The following is a 22,093-nucleotide window of genomic DNA, read 5'->3' as shown; positions in this document are numbered from 1 at the left end:
GCCCAAGGCCCCTTTCTGCATGCACAAGGTCAGTCTGACTCAGTGGAGCAAACACTCAGGGCCTGGGTCCTAGGATGCTGCTAGGGGGATGGGTCAGAGCCCGAGTCTTGCTGAGACTCTGGTCCAAGCCCTGTCATTGTGCAGTGTGGACGCGGGTCAAGCTGCAGACCCGAGTCAGAAGGTCTGCACAGTGCAGTATGGACATGTTAGCGAGGCTGAGAGACCCAGGTCCAGCATTGTAAACCCAGGCTTCCAATGCAGTGTGGACACTCAAGCACGGACTTGGAAACACCGAGTCCACAAGCCCGGGTTTACAATGCAGTGTAGACATTTCCGCCCCCCCCCACCACGGAGACTGATCCACTCCAGAGAAGTTCCACACCCTCGGGGGGTGGGGAGGGGGAAGGGTGTTTGCAGACTGGGTTAGGCTGGCTTTTCCAGAAACAAGGAAACAAAGAAAGGACTTTTGCTCTGAAAGGATGAGTTTGAACTGACTCGGACCCATCGAATGGACAGGACCTTCTGGGCTGGCGGAAGGATTGGAAAGACTCTGACCTGCTGGGGCCCTGTAAGACTGATGGGTGACACCTGCTATGCGCAGTGTGTTTACATCTGTTAATTGTCTTTATTATGGTTTCTCTGGGACACTTTTACCACAGTCCTGAGTCCCAGTCCCCCCTGCTCGACCCACTAGGCCACATTTGCCTCCAGGAACCAAAACAGAACCCGGGAACGCCATGGGCCAGTCCCCTGCTCTAGTCGCTAGCATGCAAAGCCCAGCCAGAGCCAAGGAGAGAACCTAGGACCCAGGACTAGATGGGAACAGATGGGCACGGACAGGGCATTACAGGCTGGAGGGTTCATACATTACTGGGTGTGCTATAGTATGTGAGGCTGTTTATGGCCACATACCTGTGAGTACAGACGATCATATGATTTTGTTATTCTGTGTGTGGATTTTCTATCTAGCTAAAGGCTCAGGTATCCATACTGGGCCTGCTTCAAAGTCCACTGGAGTCAGCTGGAAGCTGGGATATCCAAAGGCGCCGAAGGGAGCTAGGCAATCAGCTTCTACCAACGGAGTTTATCTGAAGACCATTTGAAAGACTCACTCCGGCTGGAGTTTTCAATGGAAGCTGGTTCCCCAGCTCTCTCTGAAAGAGCCTTTTCTCTGACTTCAGTGGGTTTGGAACAGGATAGTAGGTTGGAATTTTCAAAGAGACCAAATCCCCTGGAACTGGGTGCCTCAACCACGTCTTCCAAAATCCCAGCCACAGGGTTAAATTTGCAACAGCCTAGTAATATGGGCTGAAATTCTGTGCCCGTTGAAGTCGAAGACAAAACACCCTTTGATTTCAATGGGACCTGGATATCACCGCTGGTATCGAAGTTCCACTATTCATAGCGGGAAGTGAGAATTAGGATCTCCGAATTCTATCTGGCCTTTGGGGAAATCTCAGTCCCAGGGCGGCATTCCGTCGGGCTTAAGGCAATTAATCAATTACCTGGTATCTAAATCCTTCCCCAGAGTCTCTGCGCAATGCGGGGCAGGTAGCTGTGATTGGACTCCAGGTACTGTAAATTGAATTTGTTGAGTTGCCTTCTCAGACACAGAAAGGCTGAAATAGGGACGTGACCCAGCACAGAGTCATAGGGTGAAAGCTGTTCAAAGGGGGTCAGTGCTGGTTAACATGAAGTGGGAAAACTGTTTGCTTCTTCGTTATGTTCCTGCAGTTTCTTGATAAAAATAGCACTTTCTTTCCAGGGAATTAACCAGCTGATGTCTTTCATCGTTTGCTTGAGTCCCAGGATGTCCTGAGGAGGGCCCGGTGCTGCCCAGGATGGACACAGCATGAGCATTAACCGTCAAGATGGATGGTCAGGTTTTTAAGCATTTCTTCTGTGGTAGAGAATTCAGCAGCTGGTGAATGGGGACAGATTCACAACACGCAGCATGGGACAAGCTTCCTCCATCTGCTGCCTGCTTCCACCTTTCAGCCTTCACCATGGAATCGCATTTGCCAACACAACACTCTTCAGCTAGAAAATGTCTGACCAGCTCTAGTCCAGACCTAGACAGAGAGGAAATGAAGAATTATGCGAATCACTGCGCTCCTGTTTGCGTTCAGGATTGTCTAGCAAAGAGAAATCTGCCATTATGACAAAATGAGGTCATATCTGGACAAGCAAAGATCCTGTTGGTCTGTCTGTCTGTCCAATAGCTGAATTCCGCGTAGATGTGACTAGGTTTACACTGGACGGCTCATGCAGGGTGAGGTCAGTGCAGCCACCTCTGGGGTGGGGCAAAGGGTCTGTTTATAGAGGGACCCCTCAGTCATTTTGAAAAAGCGAAGAAATTTGCAACATTGACGCAGGCGATCCCGAGGACTCCCCCACAATGCTGAGAGGAGGCAGCGGCTGTGAGCAGCATGGGGGTTACTGAACAGTGGGTCAGCGTGGGGTGGAGCCGGGGGGCAGCCATGGCTCCTCTTCAGCCAGCGGGAGGCAGATGCATCCAAATTGGTGGCAGTGGTGGGATCCCAGCTGGGGGGTTGCTCCGGGTTGGGCACAGGCCGGCCATGTGGGTCTGCACCCAGTGCCCACTGTTGGCCCTCGGGGCTCCCGGTTGAATGCCCAGGGTAGTTTGGGGAGCAGGTACGGGGATCCCGGGGAGGCTCAGAGCCCGAAGACAGCAGGGCTAACGCTGCAGCCCAGCAGGGCGTTGGCGGCTTCCAGGCACTTGCTCAGCAGGGCCCCTGAAATGAGAGGAGGGTCAGTGGAGAGACACCAGCCCGGGGAACAAGGGGAGGGCCTGGGGGCAAAGGGAAGAGAGCTCACAGCATGTGGGGGACTGGCATGGGGGTTGGGAAGCTGGGAAGTAAAGGTCCTGGGGGACAGGGAACGGAAACCCCGGAAGGGTGCTGGGATTGGGATGGGGAAAGGCTGGGGATGAGGGCTATTTAGGGCTGGGCTGTGGGGCCCTGGGGGGCAGAAATCTCAGGGATGGGGGCCCTGGGACCCATGGGGCACAGGCTCTCAAGGCCCTGAAGGGGGCTGGGCTATGGGACATGGGGGCAGGGTCATGGCTCCGGGCCATGGGGACAGGGAGGTGAGGATGGAGGTTCCTGGGGCCCAGGCTCAGGGGCCCCAATGGGCAGGGGCTCTCGGGGTTGAGACCCTGGACACTGTCCCTGCCCCCTACCTCCCAGGCCCCCTCTCACCTGCTCGGTCCCGCACCCAGCCCACAGCCTTGGCCTCCAGCAGCTCCCACTCGTCGCGCTGCCCCATGGCCCGGGTGTGCAGCCAGACCACGGCCAGCACCGTGGCCCAGACGCTGGGGGTCACGTCCTGCAGGGGGCAGGAGAGAGACAGCCTGAGTCAGTGCCCGGCCTGCCCCCCCCAGCCTCCATCCCCCACTCAGCCCTCCCCCTGACATAGGGACCCCCCCACTCCAGCCTCCTCCCCCCGGACTCAGAGGGTTCCTAGTGCCCCCACTCCAGCACTGTGGACCCCCTACCCAGATGCCCAGTGCCATGCCCAGGGGGTAGGGAGACAGCCTGAGACAGGGCCCGGCCTGGGCGCCTCCACCTGACCCTGGGCCCCCTCAATCCAATGCTCTGACCCCATTAGGGGGTTCCCAGCCCCCCGACCTGGGCCCGTCTTGCCCACTGGGCTCGAGGTTCAGGGGGTCATTTAATCCAGTCACCCTCAGACTCCCCCCCCCCAGCCTGGGTCACCCCCAATCTCATCTGGGAGGAGAAAACAGGCACAACCCATGGCACCTGTCCCCCATCTCTCCTCTCCTCTCTCCTCTGCACCCCCACCCCCACTCACCTCACTGGGTATCCTCCCCCTGGTGTCGGTCTCGTTCACCCCCAGCACGGCAGCCAGCCGGGGGTCCAGGTCCCATGAGCCATCGGCATTTTGCAGAGACACCAGCCTTAGCAAGGGAGACTCCTCCGGTTCCCGCCCTGGGGAGAGACATGGGGAGATGGGGCTGGTACAGGGTTGTGGGTACAGAACAGAGACATGGCCTGTCCAGGCTGGGGGACAGCCAACAACCTTAACTCTGACCCTCTGTGTGTCCTTAACTCTGTCCCTCCATGAGTGTCCTTAACCTGCTCCTCTGCACCCTTAACACTACCTCATCCAAAGGTAAACACTACCTTTACCTGCTCTTCTGCACCCTTAACCCCTCCACAGACATCCTTAACTCTGCCCCTTCTTGCACCCATGGGATTACAATTAACTTTCAATCAGAGATGGGCACCTAACTCCCTGTGAATAACCCAGCCCAGCTATTAATTCCACGACCCCAGGGTGTTTCTCAAATACAATCTGACCCCAGGAACATCACTCACTACAACCTGTGATACAGACCTACATCCGGGGATACACAAGCATCTAAAGGTAGCGGGGGATGGGATGTTACAGAATCTATATGATATTATAGCCATGCATGGGTCAGGATTACGGGGCAGAGTTAAAGTTATCTGGGCTACAGTAACTTCGTATTTCCAGACTCTCCACATTCAGGTTTTAAGGTTAGCCTTCACTTTAAAATTTCTGCCTTTCGTGGGTTTCTTCGTTTATAAACCAGAATGTGCCAATAAAGACTTTTGCCCCTGAACTCGCCTGTACAAACGTCTAAGCTTAGGCCCAGTTTCACAAGGTTTTTTTGCCTGGGAATTTCCCTCTGTGTTTATTTCAGAGAAAACTGCTCAGAGACATTTCTGTTACTAAAAACTACTGATCCCTCCCTCCCCAACACACACACTTAGCTCACTGATACAAACTCACACCCCAAATTCCAGCTTCACAGAGTTTTTTGCCTGGGGGGTTCCTTATTTTTTTATTCATTTTGTTTCAAGTTAATTTGCTTCACGACACTTAAAAAAAAACAGCTAAGGATTCCCCCTCCCCCAGAGACACAAACGTTTTTCGCCCAGGAATTTCCTTTATTTTCTATGTAGTTTTTAAATACTTGCACAGCTCCGTGACCTTCAGGGCACGTCCGTCTCTAACCCGATGAAGCGTCACCCTGGCGTTTGCCCACCCCGGAGTCCTGACTTCCAGCCCCTGCCCCCCTCACCTTTCTGGGGTGCCGTCTCCGGAGGAGCCCCCTGGTTGCAGGACTGTCTGCCCTTGTGTTGGGGGCCCCCCCAGCTGCACTTTGGGAGGCCACGGAGCCAGGACAGGCAATTCCAAGGGAGGGGATGGCCAGTACTGGACTTCGGGAGGTGCAGGCACTCGTGACAGTGGTACTCACGTGCCACACGCAAGGCACGGGACAGGCGCCCGAAGACGCTGCAGTGGTTCGGTTCGTCTATGCGCACTATGCTCGCCGGCCGCTCGCAAACACGGTCTATTGAGACCTCTCCTATCGAGACGCAGTCTCTCATCTCCATATAGTCCATGATGAAATCTAAATTTAGGGAGCAGATGGACAGAGAGAGAGACAGACGGACACACAAACAGACACAGAGAAGCAAACGGAGGGAGGAGAAATCCATCCCCCCCCAGGCACTTAGAGCCAACACACCGCTGGGACCCTGGGACCCCTCCCCCATACCCCCCCATTCCCTTTCCCCCAGCTGGGACCCCCACACACCCAGCCCCATCCTCCTCTCCCCACAGCTCCATCACAGCCAGGATCTCCCCAGCTCCTGTCCCTTCCTCCCCCGGCTGTGACCCCCAGATTCAGTCCCCATAGCCCCATTCTTCTCCCCTCAGTTGGGACCCCTCCTCCAGGCTCAGGGGATGCAGGGGTGGGTGCTGCACCCCATGGATGAGGGCAGGATGCTGGGGGGCGAGAGGCCCCCGCTAGCCAGGTCTGCTCATGACAGCGATGCGCCCGCCCCTCCTGTCCCTGCAGCTGTCTGGGTCAGTCCATTTGTCTGACTGGGTCTGTTTCTCTCTCTGCGTCTCTCCGTCCTGTCCCAGTCTGTCTGATTCTTGGTCTCTGTCCCTGTCTGACTCTGGGTCTCCGCCTGCCTGTCTGTCTCTGTCCATATGTCTGGGGGGAAGCACAGGTCCCACTCTCCTGGCTGGGGGGGGGGGGGGCAAGCCCTGTGGTATACTCCCCATCTCACCCTGCCAGCACCCCTGCTCTCCCCATGCCCCGGGGGTGTGAGCATTGGGGTCGCTGTCACCCTGGAACAGAGAGAGGCAGCACAGCCCCATGGGAGTCGGGGGGTCAGGGAGAGGGGCAAAGGGACATTACCCTATAAGCATGACGCCCCCCCATGCTTCTAGGTCCCCCCCTCTTACACTGGGATCCCCCCGTGCTGGGATCCCTCCCGGAATTCCCCTCCTCCCCGACACCAGGTTCCCCCATCCCTCCCCCCGGTGCTAGGATTCCCCTCCCCCCCCCGAGCTCCCCCCACATGCTGCGTCCCCCCCTGCCACCGGGAGCCCCGACCCCTTCAGGGGATACCTGCCAGCGGGACGTCCCATCTCACCAGCGGCCCCTGCACTGGCTGCCCCCGCTCCGTGTCCACCCCCACGTAAGCCGTGAGGGAGCAGATGACCCCCGAGCTCAGGCTGGCCTCCAGTGCCCGGTGCCGGTCCCCCTCCGACCCGGCCCCCACGGTCCCCTCCAGCTCCAGCAGCAGCGACTTGGCTGCCAGCCGGTGAATGGGCAGCCTGTGCCGGGGAGAGAGAGTCACGGGGTCAGCCCTGGACGCCTGGGTTCCAGCTGCTGCGGGGAGGGGAGCAGGGTCTAGTGGGATGGGGGGGGAGCGGGTGCCAGGACTCCTGGGTTCTATCCTGGTGCCGGGAAGGGAGTGGGGTCTAGTGGTCACAGAAGGGGGGCTGGGAGCCAGGGGGGCAGGTCCCATCCCATCTCTGTTCCGCTCGGGTGGGGACGTGGGGGGGCAGGACCCAGCTGCCGGGGGGGGAGGGGATGGGAGCTGGGGAGCATTGCTGTCAGCTGTCTCCATCCTGTGGCTGCAGGGGGAACTGCAGCGTCTCCTTGTAGGTCTGGTCCTGGATGCGGTACTGCAGGGTGACACCCCCCATGGGAGTGTCTGCGGGCTGCGGGCAAAGAAAGGTGGTCAGAGGTGGAATGTGACAGGGGAGAAGATGCCCTGGGATCCCCCAGACCCAGCTTACAGAACAAAGAGGGCAAATACGCCCAATTAACACCAGTTGGGGGGCTAGCCTAGTCAGCCCAATGGCTGCCTTTAGGGTCCAGAGTTAACAATCCCCACTGAAATCAATGGGGCTAGGGTAGCACAGAGATCCCCTGGCTCAATGGCCATCATTAGGGGTCAGAGTTAACAATCCCCACTAAAATCAATGGGGCTAGGGTAGCACAGAGACCACTGGCTCAATGGCCATCGTTGGGGTTCAGAGTTAACTATCCCCATTGAGAACAATGGGGCTGGGGTAGCACAGAGAGCTCCAGCCCAATGGCCATCATTAGGGGTCAGAGTTATCGCCCAGGAGGAGACTGGGGGGCTCCTGGCTCAGTCACTGATCCCGAGCCCTGGGGGCGTCCCAGGGCAGGGGCCTCACTCTCTCACTTGGGGCTGCCCGCGGAGCTGGGCGTAGACGAGACACCCATGCCCACCGAAGATCACCTCCGGGCCACGACGCAGCAGCTCCGCTTGCATCCCGGGGGGCAGATCCCAGCTCAGCGAGATCCCGGTCACCGCCGGCTGCAGGGCCCGCTTCAGAGACTGCAGCACCTGGGAGAGAGACCGGCACACATAGGGTGGGCCAGGACGCCTGGGTCCTATCCCCAGCTCTGCAGGGGAGTGGGGTCTAGTGGCCTAGAGTGGGGGAGCTGGGAACCAGGACTCCTGGGTTCTATCCCTGCTGCAGGGAGGGGAGTGGGGGCTGGTGGGTTACAGCAGGGGAGCTGGGAGCCCGGACTCCTGGGTTCTCACCTTGGGCTGCATGCGGTCCTGGCTAGTGATGAACTCGGCGCTGCCCTCTGCTGCCCGGGCGATGCCTTTGATCAGAGCTGTGGAGGCCCCGGCCCCGATGCCGAAGGAGAAGCACCTGCAGGGGGGGCAGAGTTCAGGGCTGGGGGGGCAGAGCTGGTGGGGCCCATCCAGTGCTGGGAGGGGGGGACAGGACAGTTGGAGAGGGGCCAGTAGGGCTGGCTGGGCTGGGGGCGGGCTCCCCATGCTGGCGGGGCTTGGGGGTAGGGTGAGGTAAAGGGTTGGGCAGATGCTGGGGACTATGGTGTGGGGGGGTCCACATGATGGCAATGCTAATGCGGCAGGGCTCGGGGGGCAGGCACCCCCATTACCTGTGGGTCCCCCGGTGACGCTGCACCTCTGCGATGACATCCTGGGTGTTCTCTACCTCCCCATCCGTAAACACGAACAGCTGGGGGGGGGGGGGGGAGAGAGACACTGTCAGAGCCAGAGACCAAACACCCCCCGGAGACACCCCCTCCCCGCTGGGAACGGGAGCAGCCCCCCTGGAGAGTCTGCCCCTCTGACCCTCCCAGAGACCCCCGGCCCCATCCCTCCCCTCCCAGAGATCTCCCGAGGGGATAACCGACGGGGACCGCTGACCTTCTCCCCTATCTCTGTGACCCTCAACCCCTAGGCATGACCCCAATCCCCACCCATCACCTGTTCACCGACCCCTGGAGACAAGAACCCACCGACTGCTGTGGGCACCTTTCCGGGAGCTCCCTCGTGACCCCCCCCACGTGTGTCCTCCCTGCCCCCCCGGGCTGCAGGGCACCCCCCAGAGCTGGGCGCGGCACAAAGCACTGCCCCTCCCAGCTCTATACAGAGGTACCCCCCCCCGGTTGCTACCTGCCACGCCCTGCTCACACCCCCAGGGGCACTGGCCCCCTCATCTGGCCCAGAGCCCCAGTCCCACTCTGAGCCACCCCATGGCCCCTGTCGGCTGCCCCCCAGGACCCCCAGCCCCTCTCCAATCCCCTCTCCCGGGGTCTCCCCCTTGGAAGTTCAGGAACAGCCTCCGAGGGGAGCGGGGGGGGGGGCGGGCAAGGAAGGGCCTACGATGGCGTATGGCCCATGCGACAGCTGGGAGCAAACACCCCATGGGCAGGGCTGGGGCACTGGGGGGGGCTCAGAGTTACTGCAGAGAATCCTTCCCAGGGAGCTGGCTGGGGGGGGGGTCTCGCCCCCATCCTCCGTGCAAGCTGACCCCCACATGTGGGGTGGGGAAGGGATTTTCCCCCAGCTCAGATTGGCAGAGACCCTAGGGGGTTGGTCTCCCTCAGCAGCCTGGGGCCCGGGGCACTCACTGGTTTGAACTGGAGCAACTGGGGGGAGTCGCTGTGACCTGACGCCTGTAACTCATGGTTTGGGGGTGCAGTGACTCAGCCCGAGGGGCGGGGCTGTCACAGGGGGGCGAGGGGCTGAGCAGTGTCACAGGGGGGCAAGGGGCTGTCACGGTGGGGGCGAGGAACTGGGGCCTGATGAGATGATCACGATGGTCCCTTCTGTCCTGAAAGTCTATGAGTCTGTCCCACCAGGCCCGCATCCCTCTCTGAAACCCCCCACATCACCCCTCGGCCCCACAATCACTCTCCGAGCCTGCCCCAGGATGCCCCTCCAGCTGGCCCCAGTGCCCCCGGTACCTGGCGTGGGTGCCCGTCCCGGCAGGGGCTGCGGTAAATGGCTCGTAGTGGCTCCAAGATTTTGGTGCCCCCCAGGTTAGCCTGGAGCAGCTGGATGCGCTGCAGGGACTCGGCCATGGTCTGCTGGGTATATTTCACGCTCTGCCTGCGGGGGGCGACAACAGGTCTGGGGCTGGGACAGCCGAAGCCAGGGACACCCTGCCCCCAGCCAGCCCTGCCCCTAACCCAGACACCCCCTGCCCCCAGCCAGCCCTGCCCCCTAACCCACCGATACTCCCTGCCCCCAACCAGCCCTGCCCCCAACCCACCGAAACCCCCTGCCCCCTAACCAGCCCTGCCCCCTAACCCACAGATACCTCCTGCCCCCTAACCAGCCCTGCCCCCAACCCACCGAACCCCCCTGCCCCCTAACTCACAGACACCCCCTGCCCCCTAACCGGCCCTGCCCCCTAACCCACAGACATCCCCTGCCCCTAACCAGCCTTGCCCCCTAACCCACAGACACCCTCTGTCCGATAACCAGCCCTGCCCCCTAACCCAGCCAGCCTCCTCCCTGCCGTGCCCCTCGGACTCACGGGTAGAAGGACTCGAACTCAGACCCAAAGCCGTAGATGTTGAAATAACAGCCCAGGGGCAAACTCTTCAACAGCAGGAACAGGGTCTCCTGGGGACAGACAGACGGATGGAGAGTCAGCCCCATGGGCCCAGCCAGCCTGGGCAGCTCCCCCGGGAATGGCCCCACGGGCCCATCTAGCGCAGCCTCCCGTCTGGCCGTACCTTGGCGCTGTTGATGCGCTGGCGGGAGAGGTCTCTGCCGTCCATGGGGCACGCCATGCTGCCGGAGCGGTCCAGCAGGAGGATGAACTCCCCGGCCCGGCTCTGGGCCGGCACCGCCTCGGGCACGCTGGGCAGCAGGGTCACCATCACGGCCGGGTCGCCCATCAGGGAGCCTGCGGGGAGATGGGAGCCAGCCCCCAAATGGGGCAGGCATGGGGTCGAGCCCCCGTGAGCCGCCCCCTCAGCACCCCCGACTGCCCCCAGAGACCCACCCCCACTGCTCTGTCCCTCCCCCCACCCCTCTCTTGCCTTAGATCCCCCACCACCCCCAATACCCAGCCGCCTAGTGCCTGCTCTCACATCCCCAGTTCTCCCCCGTGCCCCCCAAACCTGCAGTGCTCCCCAGTGCCTGCCTGCTCCCAGACACCCCGTTCTGCCAATGCCAGCTCCCCCAAGGCCCCCAACTCCTGTCCCCTGTCCTCCACACACACCCCATCCCCAGCTCCCCCAAGACACCCTGCTCCTGTCCCCCAACCCTCGCCTGCCCCCAGATTCCCACAGCACCCACCCCCATCAGCCCTAGGACCCCCCATTCCCCAGTCATCCCCCTCATTGCCCCGTGCCTCCCTGATCCCATGTCACCGCCCAGCACCTACCTCACCCCCCCCCCAGATCCCCACCCCCCTCTGCACCCCCGCCCAGAGGTAGCTGGGTGCAGGATCCCCTCCACCACCTGGCTTGGCTCCAGGCAGCCCGGCCTCCAGCACCGCGCTGGGTTTGTGTGGCTCCACGTAATAGACGAGCAGCTCCACGTCCCGGTCCCACGGGGGGGCCTGGGCCAGCGACACCTGGGGGGCGACAGACACACAGTCACCTCCACACGATTCCTGGGGGGACAGGATCCTGCTGGCTCTCGTGCCTGGCTCGGTGCCCCCTGCATGAAGCCGGGGTGAGGGGTTGACCCTGGGAACACTGGCTGGGCCCCCCCGGGTTCAGTGGAGAGAAGAGAGGGAAAAACAACCCCAAAGGCCAATGCAGGAACTTGGCTTTTCCTGGTGAAAAATTGCAAACATTTGACATTTGGGGGGGGGGGGGCTAAATCTTTCCAATTGAGGGGTAAAATTTTCCTGGTCCCCCACACCTCCATTTCCTTCCACTGAGAAACAAGGAGAGGGAAAATCCCAGAAACTAAACACTAACAGAGCCCAGCGACTGCCAGGGATTTCATCCCCAAACTGGCAGATTTCAGCCTGTCCAGATTTCCCCCAGAGAAACTGGGAAATTCCCCAGATCCGTTGGTGTCGCTCCATCCCCCCGCCCCCAATCACCCAAAGTCTGGCCCATGCTCCCCCTTTCAGGACCCACCCACCTGGGACCTGCCCCCCAGCCTCGCCCCAAATCCCCCACAGCCCACAGCCCCGTTCCCTGGCACCCACCCCTCAGCCCAGAGCCCCCCCTCTCCCCCCAGCACCCTCCTCCCATTGGGGATGGCCAGGACCCAGGCGCCCGGGTGAGCCCTTACCTGGGCAGTGGTTCGGTTCCCGACCGTATAGCTCAGGGGGGTGAGGGGGCAGTTGGAGAGCACGCGGTCGATGCCGTGGGGCGACTGCAGCGTGGCGCTCAGGCTCAGGGTGTAGGGCAGCTTCCCCTGGGGGACCCGCGGGACCCCCTGGGTGACGTCCTCCCCATCCCACCCTGCAGAGAGAGACACAGGGGTGAGGGCCAGGGGGCTGGGAGAGAGCAAGGGGAGTATGAGATATTGGGGGGATATTGGGCTGGGATATCAGGGGATTTTGGGATGGCTGGGGTGGGTCACATACCCTGGGGCGGGGATTTCAGGCCTCGGGGACACTTACTGAGGGGCACACAGTAGTGGCCTATGGGGCGTTATGGGAGCTATTTGGTTCTTTCACTGTGGGGTACGTAACGGGGCTATGGAGGTTTCGGGGGATTATGGGCTGTGGGGTCACTCACCATGGGGTGTGTAGCCGGGGTTCTGGGGGCTATGGGGTACAGGGAGCTATGCGGGATCTATGGGGCCTATGGGTCTGGTCTCAACATGGGGCATGTGAAAGGGGTGCAGCATGGCTGGAGGCACACAGCTGGGGTATAGGGTGCAAGGGAGTATGGGGGGATCTGTGGGTCTCACCATGGGGTGCATAGCGGGGGCATAGGTATCTGTGGGTCTCACCGTGGGGCGCATGGGGGGGCTGTGGGTCTCACCGTGACAGGGGTAGGGGATCTGTGGGTCTCACGGAGGGCAGGGGGGGGGGCTGTGGGTCTCACTGGGGGGGCGCGGAGCAGGGGAGCAGGGGGGGCTGTGGGTCTCACGGTGTGGCACGTGGGAGGGGCAGGGGGATCTGTGGGTCTCACCATGGGGCGCGTGGGGGGGGGCTATAGGTCTCACCGTGACGGGGGTAGGGGATCTGTGGGTCTCACCGGAGGGCAGGTGTGGGGCTGTGGGTCTCACCGGAGGGCGCGGAACGGGTGCAGGGGGGGCTGTGGGTCTCACCATGTGGCACGTGGGAGGGGTCACGGTGTGGCACGTGGGAGGGGCAGGGGGATCTGTGGGTCTCACCATGGGGCACGTGGGGGGGGCTCTGGGTCTCACCGTGACGGGGGTAGGGGATCTGTGGGTCTCACCGGAGGGCGCGGAACGGGTGCAGGGGGGGCTGTGGGTCTCACCACGGGGCGTGTAGCGGGGGCGCAGCACGGTCGGCAGCACGTAGCGGGCGGCCCCGTCAGGCTCCAGCGGCAGCTCGCAGACATAGCGCAGGGTCAGCACCGCCTCCTCCCCGGGGGCAGATTCCCCAGGGAGCAGCTGAACACATCGTCCCCGGCCCCCTCCTGCTGCAGCAGGAACGAGCTCTGCCCCCCAGCCAGCGCCTCCCCATACAGCTCCTGCGCCTGCCGGGAGAGACGGGGTTACCCCGAGATCCCCCTGCCCCCCGACATCCCCCTGTCCCTGATATCCCCGTCCCCCGGCCAGCGCGTCCCCGTACACCTCCTGCGCCTTCTGGAGAGACGGGGTCACAGCGAGATCCCCCTGCCCCCCGAGATCCCCCTGCCCCCCGGCCAGTACTTCCCTGTACACTTCCTGCGCCTGCCGGGAGAGACGGGGTCACCCCGAGATCCCCCTGTCCCCCGACATCCTCCTGCCCCCAACAGCTCCTTGCCCCCCGCATCCCCGTACACCTCCTGCGCCTGCCGGGAGAGACGGGGTCAGCTCGAGATCCCCCCGTCCCCTGACATCCCTCTGCCCCCCACCCAGTGCATCCTTGTACTGCTCCTGCGCCTGCCAGGAGAGACGGGGTCACCCCAAGATCCCCCCCAGCCCGGCCCCCTCTTCTCTCCCCCCCGGGACCACTGCCCCCGAGCACCTGTTTCTTCTCGTGGAGCTGGGCCTGGATGCAGGCCCCCCCCAGACGGGCCTGGAAGGCGTGGACAGCTGCCTCGGCATCCACGGGGAACTTGAACACGGCCTCCACGGGCCCCGGCTCCTCGTTCCTGTAGAGCAGCTCGCAGCCCACGTCAGCCACGAAGCCTCGGATCAACACCGACACCGAGCTGCTGCGCAGGGGCACTGGGGAGAGGGGGACGTCAGCCACAGACCCCCCTGACTCCCATGTGTACCGGGGCGCGGGGCCACGTAAGTCATGGGCCCCCCCACAAACCCCCCATGGGCACCGGGGCGAGGGGCCACGTCAGCCATGGGGCCGCCCTCCCCCTCACGGCACCGCCCCTCACAGCCCTGACTCACCCGGCTTCTTGACGAGCAGCGGCCCGCTGACCAGATCCATCTCGGCTCTGGGGTTGGGGATCTGTGTGGGGGAAGGTGGGGGGTGAGATACAGGGTTTCCATGGAAACTGATGGGCACAGGGTGCCTCAACCCCCCGTCCCCCCCAGCGATGGCTCCGAGACCCCAGCCCCACCCCCCTGCTCAGCCAGGTCCTGTGGCAGGGAGTCCCGCAGGCTCACGGGGCCTAGCTCCTGAGATCAGAGTCATGGCTCCTCTCGGGCCCCCTGCCTCCCCCCGCCACGGCGCCAGCCCCCAGCAGGGAGGGGCAGGCGGGGACCGGGGTACGGCTGGGAGTTGGGGGATGGATGGAGAAATGTAGGGGGAGTGTATGGGGATGGATGGACGAACAGATGGAAGGAAGGAGGCGTGGGGGGGGGGTCAGATGGAATGAAGGGTGGTGGGGGGCTAGTGGGTTAGTACGAGGGGGCTGGGAGCCAGGACTCCTGGGTTCTATCCTGAGCCCCTGGGGGGCCCCTGGAGCAGTTGAGGGGGACCCGGGTTGGTCACTGAGGGGTTGTTAACCCAGCTAGACCCATCTCCCCGCTGTCGCCCTGCAGAGAAGCAGAGGTTTGTGGAGCAGGCTCCGGCTCCTGGCCGTTCCTGGCAGGAACGCAGCCCTGCTATTTACTCAGCTTTCACTCTGGGCCGGAGTGGCTGCCATAACCCCCCCCGCCCCAACGAGGACGAAATCCAGCCCTCGGCCGCACCTGCTCCCCACCCCGGAACCGTCCGGCCTGGGCCTCGGATTTGCTGCCTTACGAGGGGGCAAGAGGACGGCAGCCGGTTGATTTCTCCCACAGCAGAAACCCGGCTCTGAGGCGCGCGGGGAGTCTCTGTGGAGGAGAGGGGAGCTGAGGGTGGGATGGGGGCGAGGAACGCCAGAGCTGCTGTGACCGAGAGGGGCTCTGAACCCCACTCCCCGAGCCACGTTTCAGCTCGCCACCACTCCAGTCGCCTGGAAAATTCCCAGCTGGAAGGTTGGACGGGAAGACTGGGATCACCTGGGCAAACCCGCACGCCGGGGAGGGCCCGGAATGAACTGTGGGGGGAACGAAGGCAGATCTTCTAAACAAACCTCCCGTCCGGCTTCACACACAGCCTGGGATGGAGAATCCACTCCAGCCCTCAGGGAGTTGTGCCAGCAGCTAATTCCCCTCCCTGCCAGACAGGTGCACCTCCCTCCTAGTGTGAATTCCTCTGCCTGCAACTCCCAGCCAGGGGATGGCATCAGACCATCCACTGCCTCCCTGCAGTGCCCCCACCCCCAGCAGGTATTTACAGCCGGGGGGCCAGGCCTCTTCACCTTCTCTGGGCTAAGCTCCATAGGCTGGGAAAGGGCTGAGGCCGGGACAGGGCTTCAGCGGGGAGCTGGGGCTGGTTGTTTGTCCCTGGCATTTAACTCTGATGCCTAACTCTCAGCCCAGAGGAAGGGAGTCGGCGTGAAAATTACGACAATTCACAGGCCCTGGCTCCAGCTGCTTCTTGGGATGCGATGGAGCCAGAGGCTGAGTCACAGTGCGGAGGTGGCGATGGTGAGCTCCGACCGGCAATGGGCACCCAGCGTGTGGGGAGCAGGTCAGGGCCGGCCGGGCACCACGGGGATGGGCTCCGGGAAATCCACGCAGGGAGAAGTACGAAAAGAAAGGGAAGGGGGGGCCGGATCGGGGGGGGTGGAGCAGGAAGGTTTAGGGGTCACCTCCCTCCAAACATCCCCAAACCCGCCCCGGCACGCAGGGCCCCCCCAGCCAGGGAGGGGAGACTCTGCAGAGGCGAAGCCCTGATTCAGGGGGATGAGCCCAGACCAGGGGGTGGGGAGGCCCTGGACACAGAGGTGGCAGGACCCAGAGAAAAGGGGGGGCTAGGACCAGGGGGGCAGGAACCCCAGGGGAGGGGGCTCTACTGGGGGCCCGATCCGCACCCCCGGTACCTTCTCTCTCGGTGTCTGAGCAGCGAAGCCCTGAGTCAGGCTGGAAGGGAAAGTATCCCTGCTAGCCCCAGCCCCGCCCCCGCCAGGGAGCGTCTGCAAATGCCTCACCCCTCCCCCCGAACCCAGCCAGGGAGTGCCTGCCAACTCCCCATCCCCAGCTACTATAAACCAGGGACTGTCTACACAGTTCGCCCTCCTCCCGCCTCCCCGGGAGCCAGGGACTGTCTGCAAATTCTTCGCTCCACACATCCTTCCATATCCCCACATTGAACTGAGGCTGGGATGTGTGTGTGTCCAAACTGCCCCTTGCTCCTTCCTGCCCCTTTATGGTGCAAAAAGGGGGGAGGATTGTGGATGCAAACGTTTCAATTCCAAGTTATCCCATTCCCATTAGGGTATTCACCCCACACTCTCCATCCAGGGGCCAGTGGTGGAAGAGGGGGGAGAACCCATCAGTCAACCTGTGGGAGTCCAGAGCTGGGGCAGAAAGAGCTTCCCCCTCCACTCACAGCCCCAAACCCATGGGCCTCTGGCCTGGGGGGACTCATTGTAATGGAAAGGTGGCAAGTCAGTCTCCAAGGCCCCTCCAGACCTCGCTCTCTGTGCTGAGGCTGCCAATGAGGGGCCGGGTAGTGCCCATGGGGATCGGGGCATCTTCTCTTCTACGGCCTGAGCGGCGGCCAGCACATCCCTCAGCTCACGCAGCATCCCACAGCCCCCATTGGCCTGGAATGGCGAACCGCGGCCAGTGGGAGCTGCAATTGGCCAAATCTGGGGACGCTGCAGAAAAACAAACCGTCCCGGCCCGCCAGCGGATTTCACTGACGGGCCGCGTGCCAAAGGTTGCCAACCCCTGTACTATGGTAATGGTGGTGACGTAAATACCTTAAATATGAAATATGTAGCCCTTAGTCCAAACTCAGCTAATTAACAACTTAGACTGGGGGGTTTAGAATGGAAATAGGTGCTTGAATCCTGTTGAAATTAATTAAGGACTGGATGCCTAGCAACTCTTTCTCTCCTTTGATAATCCCCATTTACTCTTAACATGAACCTCTGAAACCCAACACTCAATTTGAAACCGAACCCTGAAACATCACTCTAAAGTTAACCCTATTTCTAAATCTTATCCTACGCGTACCCTTGATCTTAGCTCTAAGGGCTGTGTTGTTGTTCTTATTAAGACACAGAGAGCTTGTATCTAACAATTAAACTCTGATATTCAAACATAGTAGAACACAATACCCTGATGCCTTGTCTACACTACGAGAGTACTTCGATTTTAGTTAATTCGACTATGTGGAATCGATATTACTAAGTCGAACGTGTGTGTCCACACTAAGGACAGTAATTCGACTTTGTGAGACTTTGTGAGTCCACACTAACGGGGCAAGCGTCAACATTGGAAGCGGTGCACTGTGGGCAGCTATCCCACAGTTCCCGCAGTCCCCGCTGCCCATTGGAATTCTGGGTCGAGCCCCAAATGCCTTCTGGGTAAAAAAATGTGTCGAGGGTGCTTTTGGGCGCCTGTCGTCATCCGTCCGTCACTCCCGCCCTCCCTCCCTCCCTCCCTGAAAGCGCCGGCGGGAAATCAGTTCGCGCGCTTTTCTGATTACTGACAGCGCGGACGCCACAGCAGTGCGAGCATGGATCCCGCTGCGACCATCGCTGCAGTTGTGGCAGTTCTCAACGCCTCGCAGCTTCTCCTCCACCTGTACCAGAGGCAGCTGCAGATCAATCATCAGAGGAGGCTACGGCACCACCATGACGGCATGAAGTCGGACACTAGCTCCGACCTCTCTGAGAACATGAGACCCAGCGCCCAGGACATCTCGCTGTCACTGGGTCTTGTTGATACTGTTGAACGGCGATTCTGGGCCTGTGAAACAAGCACGGAATGGTGGGACCGCATAGTGCTGCAGGTCTGGGATGAATCCCAGTGGCTGCGCAACTTTCGCATGCGGAAGGGGACTTTCCTCGAACTGTGTGAGTTGCTGTCCCCTGCCCTGAAGCGAAAGGACACCCGGATGCGGGCAGCCCTGACTGTCCAGAAGCGAGTGGCCATAGCCCTCTGGAAGCTCGCAACGCCAGACAGCTACCGGTCCGTCGCTAACCACTTTGGTGTGGGCAAGTCTACCGTGGGGGTTGCTGTTATGCAAGTAGCCAGGGCAATCGTCAAGCTACTGCTATCTAAGGTAGTGACCCTGGGAAACGTGGAGCTCATCAGAGATGGCTTTGCCGAGATGGGATTCCCAAACTGCGGTGGGGCTATAGATGGGACTCACATCCCTATCCTGGGACCGGACCACCAGGCCAGCCAGTACATCAACCGAAAGGGCTACTTTTCCATGTTGCTGCAAGCACTGGTGGACCATCGGGGACGTTTTACCAATATCTACGTTGGATGGCCTGGCAAGGTTCATGACGCTAGGGTGTTCAGGAACTCTGGTCTGTTTAGACGGCTGCAGGAAGGTCTTTACTTCCCGGACCACAAAGTAACTGTTGGGGATGTGGAGATGCCTACAGTCATCCTCGGGGACCCTGCATACCCGCTAATGCCCTGGCTCATGAAGCCCTACACTGGCGCTCTGGACTCAGGGAAAGAAATATTCAACTACCGGCTCAGTAAGTGCAGAATGGTGGTGGAGTGTGCTTTTGGCCATCTCAAGGGGAGATGGAGAAGCCTACTCACTCGCTGTGATCTCAGCGAGACCAATATCCCCATAGTGATAGCTGCTTGCTGTGTGCTCCACAATTTGTGTGAGAACAAGGGGGAGACCTTTATGGCGGGGTGGGAGGTTGAGGCAAATAGCCTGGCTTCTGATTACGTTCAGCCAGACAGCCGGGCGATTAGAAGATCCCCAGCTGTGCATCAGGGAGGCTTTGAAAGCCAGGTTCCTGACTGAGCAGGGTCTCCAGTGACTGTTTACTTTGTGGACACAGATGCTGAACCTGCCCCCGTTTCTTTACCCAGTTACTGTTGACTATCCTTCCAAGTTACATACCCCCTTCCCCACCTTCCCAACAAATAAAATCTGTTCCGTTTTGTTAATGAACAAGGATCTCTTTCTTACTGTTTTCGCGGGAATGTTTTAAACCGGGGACGCAGACTGTGGCGGGGGGCGGGTTTAGTGTTTTGATGCAAATGATGCTTCTAAACTCCGGGAATGACAGGCTCCGCAGTGCTGGATTGGTTGTTTCAACGCAGCCTGCCAGCAGTCCTGGGCGGGACTGCATGTATGTGTCGGCCAAGTGACTTTCTGGCAGGGGGCGGAGGGTAACAGATCCCCTGCTGCGTGGCTCTGTGATCCAGGATAAGGACCGTGGCATAAGATCTCTAACTGCCCTCCCCCGCCACAAAGTCACAGATCAACCCCCTCGCACCCCAGAACATGAAAAACGCCTCCCAGACTGACCAGGGTAACTGGTGACTGTACTGTGTATGTGTCCTGATGCTGGACCTGCCCCCGCCTCTGTAGCCTGCTACAGGTGACTGTCCTGTCCAAGTAACAAACCCCTTCCCCCCCTTCAGACAGAATCCCCTGTAAAAGACACTCTCGGAAACAGTACTTAACAGAAACAGATGTTTTATTATGAACCGCACATGAAAAGGGGGGGGAGGAAACTTGGACGTGGGCTATTGTGAGATGGGTAGGAAAGGACTTTTCAAACTTTGTGGAAGGAGAGCCTTCCAGTGCTGCAGCAGTGTGCAGGGGCCGACTGAAAGTTTTAACGGCCCTTGCCGCCCCTCCTTCTTTGGACTTTTGGTGAGGGGGGTTAGAGATAGACAGCAGCAGGGCTCTGTCCTCCTGCCTCCGGTCTTGCAGAACATCCACTAGGCGCCGGAGCGTCTCCGTTTGCTCCCTCATTAGTCCAAGCAGGGTTTGAGTAGCCTGCTGGTCCTCCTGGCGCCACCTCTCCTCCCGTTCCATGACTGCTCTGTGCATTTGTGACAAGTTCTCCCTCCACTGTGTCGTCTGGGCTGCCTGCTCTCGTGAGCACTCCATAAGTTCATAAAACATGTCTTCCCACGTCTTTCTCTTCCTTCTCCTAATCTGCGCTAGCCTCTGGGAGTGTGATGCCAGGCTGGGTTGGGAGACAGTCGCAGATGTGTCTGTGGGAATGGGAAAAAGGGAGTAAATTCCTGAGACAGATAAATGAAGTTGCTAACAAAGAACATAGCCTTTCTCTGTGAACCACACCATGCACTGGACCTTTCACATGCGCACTCAGGACAAGGTCGAATTTTCTGCCCTCGTCGTCATTGCCTGGGGTCCTGCAGTTGCGATCAGAGAAGCGTTGCAGGACACCTCTACCTCTGTTGCAGGAAAACATGGTAAGCCGTAGACTTGTTGCAGCTTAAAAATGTAATAGTAGCACTGGGCTCCTTTTGCACTGAATGCAAGGCCACTCTCTGCTGGCAGCAATCAGGGAAGCATGAGCTCTGCCCCTGTCCCACCACCTCGCGGCTGTCCCCAGGAAAGCTCCCTGTATGCTGCCCCTCTGCCGCCTTCACCGCGTGGCTGTAAAGCAGTCCCAATACTAACATTCCCCTCCCTAATTTAAAGCAGGGCGTCATGTGTGACATTACACTGATGAGGATCTCGGAGACTGAGAGGGGAAGGATGCTTCGTGAGTCCATGCAGAGGCCAGGGCCGTATGCCGCCATGCTGTGCCGTGCAATGATCCCGGACTACCTGATGGACTCATGGCGTGGGAACATGTGTTACCACGGGGGACCGAACAAGATCGCCCTGCCGCGGAACCTCATGCGCATGCTTGAGCGGTACCTCCAGGAGAGCTATGCCGAGCTATCCCAGGAGGACTCTCTGTCCATTCCCGGGCACATTGACCGTCTTTTCATTTAAGTGCAGCATAAGGGACTACAGAGTGGAGCGTCCTGTGGTGGACTAATCATGAATATCCGGACATTATTTGATTTTCTATACATAGTTAGGACTAAATAGTTGACTAAGCCAACTAAATCATGAACAACAAATTGCTAATATAGTTAATATTACTGTTTTGTTATAAATAAAAGTTTCTATGTTTAAATGAGTGACTGAAAAGCCCATTCTTAACAATATAAATATTCCAGTTATGTTAAAATTAAATGTTTAGATGTTTAAAGCACTCACTGCTTGATCCTTCCCCTGATTCGGTGTCCGGGGTAAGGGCTGTGGACGGTTGGTAGGGGATCTCGGTAAGGGTGATGAAGAGCTCCTGGCTGTCGGGGAAATCAGCGGTGCAAGCGCTGTCGACTGCCTCGTCCTCCTCATCTCCTTCCTCATCTTCCCCGTCAGCTAACATTTCCGACGAGGAACCGGCCGTGGACAATATCCCATCCTCGGAGTCCACGGTCACTGGTGGGGTAGTGGTGGCGGCCGCACCTAGGATGGAATGCAGTGCCTCGTAGAAACGGGATGTGTGGGGCTGGAATCCAGAGCGTCGGTTTCCCTCTTTGGTTTTTTTGGTAGCCTTGTCTCAGCTCCTTGATTTTCACACGGCACTGCGTTGCATCCCGGCTGTATCCTCTCTCTGCCATGGCTTTAGAGATCTTCTCGTAGATCTTTGCATTCCTTCTTTTGGAGTGCAGCTCTGAAAGCACGGACTCATCGCCCCACACAGCGATGAGATCCAAGACTTCCCGATCAGTCCATGCTGGGGCCCTCTTTCTATTCTGAGATTGCACAGCCATCTCTGCTGGAGAGCTCTGCATCGTTGCCAGTGCTGCTGAGCTCTCCACGCTGTCCAAACAGAAAATGAGATTCAAACTGGCCAGACAGGAAAAGGAATTCAAATTTTCCTGGGGCTTTTCCTGTGTGGCTGGTCAGAGCATCCGAGCTCGAACTGCTGTCCAGAGCGTCAACAGAGTGGTGCACTGTGGGATAGCTCCCGGAGCTATTACCATCGATTTCCATCCACACCTAGCCTAATTCGATATTGCCATTTCGAATTTAGCGCTACTCCTCTCGTTTTCGAGGAGTACAGAAGTCGAATTTAAAAGAGCTCTAT

The 22,093-nt window shown here is 59.8% G+C and overlaps 1 protein-coding gene and 1 pseudogene across 1 annotated transcript; both read right to left on the bottom strand.

Moving 5' to 3' along the window:
• The window catches only part of LOC135887506 (E3 ubiquitin-protein ligase TRIM39-like), a 302,230-nt pseudogene that overhangs the window by 92,801 nt on the left and 187,336 nt on the right, over positions 1 to 22,093 (bottom strand).
• On the bottom strand, positions 2,677 to 14,151 carry LOC135888170 (von Willebrand factor A domain-containing protein 5A-like). Its single transcript, XM_065415985.1, is given in 18 exon segments — positions 2,677 to 2,756; positions 3,222 to 3,348; positions 3,835 to 3,971; positions 5,270 to 5,425; positions 6,437 to 6,649; positions 6,936 to 7,035; positions 7,527 to 7,691; positions 7,893 to 8,007; positions 8,261 to 8,340; positions 9,575 to 9,719; positions 10,150 to 10,238; positions 10,352 to 10,524; positions 11,085 to 11,199; positions 11,874 to 12,046; positions 13,037 to 13,144; positions 13,147 to 13,258; positions 13,732 to 13,934; positions 14,112 to 14,151. Coding segments are annotated over 18 exon segments (2,331 nt in total).

This window comes from Emys orbicularis, chromosome 13, assembly GCF_028017835.1.
Source record: "Emys orbicularis isolate rEmyOrb1 chromosome 13, rEmyOrb1.hap1, whole genome shotgun sequence".
Lineage (NCBI taxonomy): Eukaryota > Metazoa > Chordata > Testudines > Emydidae > Emys > Emys orbicularis.
Note: the sequence above shows the minus strand (reverse complement) of the source record. Positions and strands in the feature narration are given on the sequence as shown.